General features: G+C 45.1%; 1 protein-coding gene across 1 annotated transcript; it reads left to right on the top strand.

Annotated features, from left to right (window-relative positions):
• Positions 1-4,536: 4,536 nt before the first annotated feature.
• On the top strand, positions 4,537-7,521 carry cebpa (CCAAT enhancer binding protein alpha). Its single transcript, XM_050061983.1, has one exon. It carries the CDS (start codon positions 4,762-4,764, stop codon positions 5,698-5,700), a length of 939 nt encoding a protein of 312 aa, XP_049917940.1. The 5' UTR covers positions 4,537-4,761; the 3' UTR covers positions 5,701-7,521.
• Positions 7,522-11,538: the final 4,017 nt, after the last annotated feature.

Here is an 11,538-nt window from a genome sequence, read left to right as displayed (position 1 = left end):
ATGATAATAATTATTATTTTGTCATTTCAGGTGAACTTCCTGTGATCTGATCCAGGTGACAGTCGGCAGCCACAGTAACCAGGATCAATCTGAAACTGTTCTGGTTTAACTCAGAGCTGTTTATTGTCTCTGTGGGTCAAACTCCGAAACACTGGGCATCCTACATTTCCCATAATGCAGCTGGATAGAGTTTTCCATTGGAGCCTACCTGTCTGGTAAACAGACACAAAACTCCACACTGTGATGTCATCAGGGTCGTTTTCTCCTCCAGAGACACAGTGAACAGCTGCTCTTAGGGACTCACTGTGACGAGTTAACTCACTCTACTGTCAAAATGAATCAGATTTCTTTCTCTGTACGTTTTTTTTTATTTCCACTTCACTGTTAAACCTGTTTACATTTCTGACACTGTATGTTTGGATTTTTCATCTTATTTCTTATCTTTGAGTTGCAAACTCCTTTGGATTTTTTAAAGAAGAAATTAAAAATCAACCCAGTCTCACTCAGAAGTCGTTGAATACTGGCGCATGAGCAGTTACCATTATTGTTTAATGGTGCCCAGCAGCGTCAGGGGGAAATGTGGCAAGACAACAACAACAGTTAAAGGGGTGGAGGTCTCAGTAGGGTGGGCAGGAGGGTCCAACAACCACTGACTTTCACCCAGGAGGCCGACGTTCACTTCCTGTAAGATTTCAAAGCCAAACCTTGTTCTTTTTTCCTAAACCCAACCACGTGTGTGTTGGCTCACATGTTCTCTCCGTGTCAGTGTGGGTTTCCTCCAGGTGCTCTGACATGTTCTCCCCGTGTCAGCGTGGGTTTTCCTCCAGGTGCTCTGACATGTTCTCCCTGTGTCAGTGTGGGTTTCCTCCAGGTGCTCTGACATGTTCTCCCTGTGTCAACGTGGGTTTCCTCCAGGTGGATGGAATCAATGGACCTGTTACATAACAACATACACATGTAACGTATCAGTGTTTTGCAGAAATGTACAATACCAACATTTTTTACTGGTTACTGGGTTTTTTATTTGTAGAGATGAGCTTTGACTTCAGTACAGATGTAGATGCAGGTCTGTGTAGACAGTCACAGTCTTTGTGCACTAAGAACCAGAAAAGAACTGGACAATAAACAGGATCACTGAATGTACAGGTCTAGCTGAGTTTATTTGTGTCACACTGATCAACAATGTGAACTCAAAGTGCTTCTGTCACTGTATCCTGTTTGTTATAAAAGAGTCCATGACGGAGCAAAATGTTTAAGTTATTCATGTGCACATTTTACAGCATTTATTTTCTTTTCACAGATGATGTTTCACACATTTACAGGAGCAACACTGTGAACAAAGGAAACTTCATGCGCGTCTTTATCCTGAATTTAAACTGAAGGAAACAATAAACGATCCGCTCAGTTATCTGCAGGTTGAAGTCAGTCGACTGAGCGCTGTATTAATACTGTGCTGTGAGATCAGTCTGAGGGGTCAAAGGTCAACATGTCCACCTCGCCCTGTCTGAGTCACTCCCTCTCAGTGCGAGCCAAGTCAAACAGTCCTGACAGTACGCAGTACAGTGCGTACTGAAGGTGACACAGCAGAATTCTCTCAATTCACTCTGTACAGGAAGTCATGTGATTCCAGACAATCTGACTTCAGTTCAGCTGTTTTCACCCTTTAAGCAGTTTCATATAAAAACACCAAAAACTGAGTCGATGTTTCTGTTTGAAAAACAAAAACCTCCTCAAGGAACCTGAAATTTCCTCCAGGTCTGTACTGTAACCTCCTCAAGGAGGACTAGGACCTCCTTGAGCGTACCTTGAACTGCCTTATTTCTGTTAGAAATTCCCCAAGAACACTGGAACCGTCTCAAGGATCCATAAAACATCTTAAATTCGCCCATGAGCCTCTTCAGTTTCCTCAAGGATCCCTTGAATCTCAATATGAAGCTGTTAAACTCCCCAGCGTTCAGTGACCCCTGAACCTCCCCAAGGGCCTCTACAACTCCTTTAAGGATCAATGGAACCTCCTCAAGGACCCTTGGGATGTTCTCAAGGACTCTGTGGACCTCATTAAGAGCCAGTAAAACCTCCTCAAGATCAACAAATCTTGTGGGGACTGACTGAACATCAGACCCAACAGAAACTCCTCAAGGTCTGCTGGAACTTTCTCAATGACCAACTGGACTTCCTGTAAGGATGTAACCTCATCAGTCCTGGAACCTCTTGTTGACCCTTTAAGCATCTGACTTCTAGAAGCTCCCCAGGAGCTGCTGGATATACACAGGATCATTAAAATATCCTCACGCAGCGTCCAGTGACCCTCTGATCCTCCTCAGTGATCCATATCAGCTCCTTAAGGACCTCCTTTCAGAGGACGAGGCCGGCTGAGGCCGTTTTTACCTTCAGCCTCTCTGAGTGACTGAAGGAAAGTCCCTGACTGTCCCTCCACCACAAATCAGTTATTGAGATTTTTGAAACTTTGATGTTTGAAAGTTAAAAGTTGAAGATGAACTCCTGGAGTTAAAAACAGCGTCAGTTTTTCACTCTTGTTGGTTGGTTCATGAGAAATCACGATTTTAAGCTCAGATTTAGTTACAGTTTTATTTTCCTGACAGAATCATGCGTCGCACCAGATGTGTTTAAGAACCGTCACAAATAGTCAACAATATTTTTTTTATTTTTTCAGTTTCTGGCAATTTCTAAAGAACACATGTTTTCCAAACCTGTCTGTGCACCTTTCATTTAAAAATGATGTTTACAAAATGTTTCAAATTTTTTATTTGTAGTTTTTTTTTTGTTAATTTACAGTTTCTGTGATAAACGGTGTGAAATATGAGCAGGTTTGGAAAACATGCTTTCTTCTAAAATCAATGGTAAAATAAATACAAAATAAAACCACTTTAATCTGTTGCTGCTCCTTCAAGCCCAAATAAAAAATGCAGTGCTTAAAAACTTATTTGACATCGCTCCCCTTTTTGCACCTCACTCAGAAGCTCGTTATGAAAAAACATCCTCATTCACAAACCCAGAGATTTCAGTTTGCTGCTGAGTCCGACCCTAACCCACACTTTGTTCAATCATATTTTATGGTTTGATTCAGAACATGAGAGATGGAGGAAAATACAGGACAGAAAAACATATAAGAAAGACTGTAATTGTGCCACAGAGAGGGAGGACAAATACAATTTAAAATGAAATTAATTTCGGCCTAAATAAATAAATAATCGCAGAGTGTCCACATCAGGAAAAAAAGGGCACTTCCACAGAACAGATCAGGTCTCAGTGTTCAGTCGACAGAGGGCGCTCCAGTCCGTTTGTTCACTGCGTCACTGTCTTTATCCTGCAGCCCTGAAGTGAACCTTCCTACCCCCGATACCCCTGCGGAGACCCCCGCTCCTCTGCTCCTTCTCTGCTCCTTCTCTGCTCCCTGACTCCGAGCTGTCAGACACTTCACTCTTCATATGAGAGCAGGTTAAACTCCAGTTTAATGAGGGCATGTTTCCATTAACACCAGAGTCTGTTTTGACTTTACATCTGAATAAATCTCGTCATTTATAGCGAAAGAAATTCTGTGACTTATTATATCAAAGTTTAATATTAGAATTTAAAATGATGTGTTTGACTCTCACCTTCTCATAAAATAAGGAAAACAAAGGTTTAATCAATTATTCGCCCTTTTATTGTTGATCTTATTTAAAAACGTCATAAAATAATATTTTCCTAAAAGAAATAAAGACAGAAACAAAGCGTCACTTCTCTGCACAGACTTGGTGTTAAAGTGTTTCATGACTGAGCTGATGTCACACGGTTCAGGTCGCACACCTGATGCACACAGTCTGAACTCATCCGCGCGTCTGAGCTGCGTCTTTACGCGCGGCTGTCCTCTGCAGCTGCTGCACCGTCACCAACACGCTCTCATGTACCAAGCTTTTGTTGAAGCTGGCACTTGTGTCAGTGATGGAGGAGTTCAGCAGAGCTATCATAAACTTAATAACCTGCGCGCACAGTAATCTTCCTCACTTTGAAACGTGCCGCTCCCTCATCGCGGAGATGAAACCAAACTGCGCTCGGAAATCTGTCACTTTAAGGCTGCATCGCCTCTGAGAGCAGAAACACACCTTTTACACATGGAGGAGTTCAGTGTCGCGTTTTAATCTGGATCCTGTCACAGTGAGACAGGTCGTGTCAGAGGAGTGCGTCAGGAGCAGTGGACTCATGGAGAGTGTTAAAGAAGGGACATCGATGTTTTGTGCATTTGACTTCAGCCCAATTGAGGACTGGCTCGTGCTCCTCCAGAGTTCAGAGTAACTTTAGCGCATCGTGTCCGCTGTGATGATAATATGAGAAATATGATGTGTAAACGGAGCTCGCAGCGAGAGGCTGAACGGAGTGTAGTTAACTTTGCACTGTGGCTCTGCTCCGTAAAACGTTTCTGTGCAGTGACAGTGGGTTAAATCCAAGACCGCGCGTGTGTGTGTGTGTGTGTGTGTGTGTGTGTGTGTGTGTGTGTGTGTGTGCCCGCCCACTCCCTCCTGCTATATAACCGCAGTTTGACAGCTCAGACTTTACTGAGCAGGAGGAGTCTCACCGACACCCCGCAGCTTGTCTCCTCTCCTCTGCGCCTCTTTCTCTGTGCTCTGAGCAGACACAGACCTGTTACACTCTCACACCACTTCATGTCTGCAGGTTTATCAGAGCCCCCTCTCACCTGAGGACCTGACACTGAGAAAGCTGACTTTGTCCAAACTGGATTCTCGGAGCTCCTCGCCATGCATGCCCGGGTTTAGATTCTCCATGGAGCTGTCTAACCTGTACGAGGTCGCGCCCCGGCCCCTGATGAGCAGCCTGACCCACGGCCAGCAGCCCTCCTCCGGCTACAGAGACCCGTCAGACCTCGGCGGTGAGATCGGAGACAGCGAGACCTCCATCGACCTGAGCGCATACATCGACCCGTCGGCTTTCAACGACGACTTCCTGGCCGACCTGTTCCACCACAGCTCCCGGCAGGACAAGCTCAAGATCATGAACGGAGAGTACGAGTCGGTGCCGTGCGGCCCGGGGCCCCAGCAGCACTACATGTCCACCTACATGGAGTCCAAGCTGGAGCCGCTCTACGAGCACAACCCGCCGCGCATCCGGCCCGTGGCCATCAAGCAGGAGCCCCGGGACGACGAGGACATGACCCCGGGCATGCCTCCCACCTACCACCACCCGCACCCGCATTCCCAGCAGTACTCCCAGCATTCCCAGCAGCAGCAGCAGCAGCCGCAGATGCCGCACCTCCAGTACCAGATTGCGCACTGCGCGCAGACCACCATGCACCTCCAGCCGGGCCACCCGACCCCTCCGCCGACCCCGGTGCCCAGCCCGCACCAGCACCACCACCACCAGCACCACCACCAGCAGCAGCACCCGCAGCAGGGCGGCCTGAAGCTGCTGGAGCATCAGCGGGGAGGCGGGAAGTCCAAGAAGAACGTGGACAAGAGCAGCCCGGAGTACCGGCTGAGGCGCGAGCGCAACAACGTGGCCGTCCGCAAGAGCAGGGACAAGGCCAAGCTGCGCAACATGGAGACGCAGCAGAAGGTGGTGGAGCTGACCACCGACAACGACAGACTGAGGCGGAGGGTGGAGCACCTGACCCGGGAGCTGGACACGTTACGGGGCATCTTCAGACAGCTGCCGGACGGATCCTTCAAACCCATGGGCAGCTGAGAGACTACTGAGCCGGACTGGAGCCGGACTGGGACCAGACTGGGACCAGGCTGGAGAGGACTGCTGGATTTATACTCTCTTCATGTGTGGACGGACTGAGAGCTGTGAGGAGACACTGAGGCAGCTGAGGTGTTCACTGCAAAAACATCCAAACCATCATTTTGTCTTCAACTCTCATTTTTCTCTTTAAACAATCTGCAAATATTCCAGACACAAATCAGCTGTTGAGACAAACTGACAAACTTTAAGAGTTGTGACGTCAAACAGAAACTCTGCAGCTGGACTCCTTCTTGTTTTTAGAGCTAAAGTTTCAGCTGATGAAACATTTTGACTGGAAACAGGTGAGTTTGCTCACCGTCATCTCATTGGCTGATCACCTGCTGTGACGACAGACAGACGGACAGAATGACTCGTGCATCTTCTTGCAGTGTTCATGTGCCTTGTGTTCTCTATGAGCTGGTTCCCTCTGCAGATCCACACACAGAGGACTGGTTGTTTTTGTGCCTTGTTCCCGTTCAGACTGTGTGCACGACACACTCGACTCACATATCAGTGCAGCTAAGGTAGGGCGTGTGTCCCAGATCAGCCTGTGGTGCATGTTCCAACTGTGTTTGTTGTATCTCTTCATCCTCTCCTCCTCATCATCACCGTCACACAGCTGGAGTGCAGAGCGCTGCACAGAGAGGCTGAGCTGGACCACCTGTGCTTCTTCTGTGGTACCTCACAGGGTCCAGCTCAGTCTGACGGTACGGCTGTGTGACGTCATGATGTCACCTTCATGTTCAAATGTTGTAAACGTGCTGCAGATCTCAGTCTGCTGCACGTTCTGGTCAAACTGAACTGTGTATTTGCTGAGACGTGACGACTGTGAACCACCAGCAGCTCCCCAAACCTTGTATCTCCGCTCACAGGGAGCTTTTCTTTCATGCTCTTCAACCAGTTAAAGGAGCAAAAGCTGCAGAGCGTTAAAATGAACCTTGTAGAGTTCATAAAAAACATCTCAAATGTTTGAATCATCTTAAAAGTGCATCATCTTCCCGCTCAGAAACACGGCGGCTCTCCTCTCTGACTTCCCCAAAAAATTTTGTGACTACAATATTTCATGTCTGTCTGAGTGATAATAATTTGAGTTCTCGGAAAATACAAACACAAAAAACTGGAATTGAACATGTGGTCCAGTGGAAACCACGTATCTCCAAACTGCTGCAGAGTCTCTGTTCAAAGATCATCGTGATGCATTTTTATTAAAATGTTTTATCATCTGTAAAACAGCAGAGCTTCATCTTCTGACGTGAGCTCTGCAGACTTGGAGATGTGTGGTTTTCAGAGGACCATAAAACAGCTCTGTGGTCACATCAAGCGCAGCATCGTCTCAGACACACTTATGGGTACTGATCTGATCTGATCTGAAAACGCCTCGCTCTTCATATTTATGTGTAAAAACAAAGAAAAACAAAATGTGAAAAGGGTTCCTATGCAACACGTCTCTTCCTCTTTTCCACTGTTGAACCATCACACACACACACACACACACACACACACACGGTGCCTTCTGATCCTCTGAGATGACCTTTGACCTCGGGCTGATCTGCTCGTCGTCGCTCTGCTCAGAAAGACGACGGTTGGACTCAGCGAGGGAAAAGGAAGCACTTTTGTTTTTTTGTTTTTGTTTTTTACAAACTGATGTTAAACCTGTTTGTTTCAAAGTAACGTCTCAATTGTAAAATAAGCCTATATATATAAATATATATATATAAATAAATATATATATAAAATACCAAAAAATCTGAATTATTATAATAAAGAGCTTGTTTTATCAGAGTCTGCTGTTGGTTTGGTGTTTTTATTTGTGTGTGTGTGTGTGTTTGTCACAGAATCATCACATCAGAAACTTCTGGAAGTTTACTGTGTTTTTATCTCTGCTGCAGCAGATAGGGGGCGCTCTCAGGACCGTCACACACTGATACAGATCAGCTAGATTGATTCCTCAGAGTTGGGTTCAGGCTGCAGCTCTGCGCCGTCACACTTTAAGTTTTACTCACATTAAACAGTGACAGATAGGAACTCAGTGAGTGTGTTTAAAGGAGCAGTCCGTCACTCTGCAGCAGCTCCCAGTCACGTGGGGAACATTTGGTTCGTTGATCTTTAACCTGCTGCTTCTTCTTCTACTGCTGCTTTAACTACGGCCCTGATTCTACAAGAGTTTAGACACTGTGGGAATAAAAACAGAAAGCAGTGATTTGGAAATCCTTTGACTGAATACAGATATTTATACTTTTATAGTAACATATACTCACTCTGCAGCAGGTTAGAATAACGCTGGGGCAGCAGCATGTTTACAGCTGTGTGACATCATCACCTTTTCCTCTAACAACACACTACGTGTTCAGGAACTTTGTTTTGAAAGTGAAATTTCTTCCTCAAGATTCAAAAGCGGGAGCAAAAAATCTTCCATATTTACAGTCCGTCTGTGAGGAAGCATGAGCTCTGAGTTTCCTCATACAGGAAGTGTCCTGAAGCTGCGCTGCAACAAAGAAAACTATCAGTATATCTGATATATATATATATATATATATATTGGTGATATTCAAGTATTAAACATATTTCAGTTAGCGTGTCGTTCCACTTCACTGCACGTCATCTTCTGGGCTGAGATGTTAAACCTTCATTATCAGTGTGGTTTTATTGATTTAACATCAATGTCTGATGTAAGTTTGACGTGAGCAGCTGCACTGGAGGAACATTTTTGACATGTTGAACACTTATTTGTCCTCAGTGTGTGGAGAGGATTCACACATCACTGCGTTCTGTTTCTCGCTACGTTCTAACAGTGTCCGGACTCTGTTGGACTCTGGGCTGTAGGATAATGTAGCAGAGCGGGTCACGTGTCGACGGGACGGTCGGAGGTTCGTTCCCAAGCAGTGGATGAATTACTGAGCAGGCCAAGTGGGCACGGGGCCAAAAGACTCAGGGGCCCCAAAACCAGAGCGTCTTTATGAAGTGGCTCTTATTTTTACTGTTATACAGCTGCACAGTTCAGACTGAGGCTGCAGAGAGTCCATCTTACAATGATGAAGTCATTTAAATCTGTTTCCATCTCACTGTTTGCTGTAATATTTGGTAGTGTCGTACACACACACACACACACACACACACACACAGTGTCAGTGTATGTGTAGTGTTTAGTGTATGAGAGGAGAGGAGGCTGCAGTTCAGCATCAGCTGCAGTTTGTCGTGCTGATGGCTCTCACACCAGATGCAGAACGATCCAAAGTTTCACTGTTTTAACATTAACCCCCTGAAATTAAACAGATCTCCGTTCTGTCTGTGATTAAACTGTATTTTTTATTACTTTATTTTTTGTCCGCAGGCCTCTCTTGGATCAGAGATGCAGATCTAAATGAACCTGTCTGTTTCAATAAAGAAGTACATTTTTAAAAATGTGTTCGCCCGCCTCCTCTCCTATGACATCATGTTGTTACGTGGCGGCTGCAGAGGGGAGTTCATGTTGGATGAAAATTCAATAAAAACATATAAATAAGAAAGTTTGCAGCAAATGATCTCTTCATTTTATTTTATATTTTATATTTTATATTATTTTAACAGACACTGGATCCATCAGCAGCTGCAGAGAAGCGTCACTGATGACGACCTGCCGAGGACGCAAAGTTCAGGACTTTAGAACAGCGACGTGTTTGAATAATGTGAGTTATCTGTAAAACAGAGTTCAGGAAACTTTAGAAACACACACAGAGAACATTTATTCTCCAAACATGTGATATCATGTCAGTCTGCTCTGAATGAGTCATCGCAGCGTCAGCTGATCAATCCCACAGATAGATCTATTGATCACTGAGTCCAAACAGCCAATCTGCTCGTAGGAGGAGAAAAATAAAAAGCATTCATCAGGACTGAAGCTGCGTGCAAACAGAAAAGAAAAGAACAGAAAAGAAAAGAAAAGAAAAGAAAAGAAAAGAAAAGAAAAGAAAAGAAAAGAAAAGAAAATTATCATCATTTTGTTCTGAAAACAAAGAAAAACAGAAAACATGTGTTTGAGATAAAAAGTAAAGGTCAGACATGTCGGAGGAGACGATCCACATCAGCTCAACTTCAGCTCAAACTAAATAAAAACTTTTCTACAGAATCTTTTCTGTAAATAAATAAAGTGGATCATCTGCTGATTTGTGACGTGTGGCCGCAGCTGCTGCAGGAACATCACGGTCGGAGAACAAACTAAATTTGTTCATGATGATGATGATGACAATGATGATGATGATGACAATGATGATGATGATGATGATATTTAACTCTTCAAAACATTGATGATGTCTGAAGCAAACATGTGACACGGTGCGATCACATATAAAGTCAGTGCAAAGACGCAGATTCACACATAAAACTCACACTTTTTGCACGAAATGGAACTTTTCACCTTGAACCAGAAATTTGCGTTTCATGAGAGCCAATCAGAGTTGAGATGTGGTTGAGATTCTCCTGACGTCACGTCACGTCATGTCACGTCACGTCACCAGGAGCTCTACAACTGGACGTCAGTGCTGAGCAGAGACAGAACAAACACGTGAGTGAAGCCACAGGTCAGTTATGAATATATGTTTTTTTGATTTGTGTCAGATGTTTCCTTGAACTGCTTCTTATCAAAATGCTCTGAGTAATTTCAATTGGTCTTTTATTGTGAAAGGTAGACAACAGGAAGGAGTGAAGTAGTGATGAGTACAGTATGAAAAAATAATAAAGAGCGTCTGAGTTCACGCTGTTCAAGCTGTGAGCTGTTAGCTGTGAGCTGTGAGCTGTGAGCTGTTAGCTGTGAGCTGTGAGCTGTAAGCTGTTAGCTGTGAGCTGTGAGCTGTTAGCTGTTCAAGCTGTTAGCTGTGAGCTGTGAGCTGTGAACTGTGACTGTTAGCTGTGACCTGTTAGCTGTGAACTGTGACTGTTAGCTGTTAACTGTGAGCTGTTAGCTGTGAACTGTGACTGTTAGCTGTTAGCTGTGAACTGTGAGATGTGAGCTGTACTGTTAGCTGTTAGCTGTGAACTGTGAGATGTGAGCTGTGAGCTGTGACTGTGAGCTGTTAGCTGTTAGCTGTTAGCTGTGAGCTGTTAGCTGTGAACTGTGACTGTTAGCTGTTAGCTGTTAGCTGTTAGCTGTTAGCTGTGAGCTGTTAGCTGTGAACTGTGACTGTTAGCTGTTAGCTGTGAGCTATTAGCTGTGAACTGTTAGCTGTGAACTGTGCATGTTAGCTGTTAACTGTTAGCTGTGAGCTGTGAACTGTGGCTGTTAGCTGTTAGCTGTGAGATGTGAGCTGTGAGCTGTGACTGTGAGCTGTTAGTTGTTAGCTGTGAGCTGTTAGCTGTGACTGTGACTGTGACTGTGAGCTGTGACTGTGAGCTGTTAGCTGTGAGCTGTGAGATGTGAGCTGTGAGCTGTGACTGTGAGCTGTTAGTTGTTAGCTGTGAGCTGTTAGATGTGACTGTGAGCTGTGAGCTGTGACTGTGAGCTGTTAGCTGTGACTGTGAGCTGTTAGCTGTGACTGTGAGCTGTGAGCTGTGACTGTGAGCTGTTAGCTGTGAGCTGTGACTGTGAGCTGTTAGTTGTTAGCTGTGAGCTGTTAGCTGTGACTGTGACTGTGACTGTGAGCTGTGACTGTGAGCTGTTAGCTGTGAGCTGTGAGATGTGAGCTGTGAGCTGTGACTGTGAGCTGTTAGTTGTTAGCTGTGAGCTGTTAGCTGTGACTGTGAGCTGTGAGCTGTGACTGTGAGCTGTGAGCTGGGACTGTGAGCTGTTAGCTGTGAGATGTGACTGTGAGCTGTTAGCTGTGAGCT

Source organism: Epinephelus moara, chromosome 1 (assembly GCF_006386435.1).
Source record: "Epinephelus moara isolate mb chromosome 1, YSFRI_EMoa_1.0, whole genome shotgun sequence".
In the NCBI taxonomy this organism is placed as follows: Eukaryota; Metazoa; Chordata; class Actinopteri; order Perciformes; family Serranidae; genus Epinephelus; species Epinephelus moara.
Note: the sequence above shows the minus strand (reverse complement) of the source record. Positions and strands in the feature narration are given on the sequence as shown.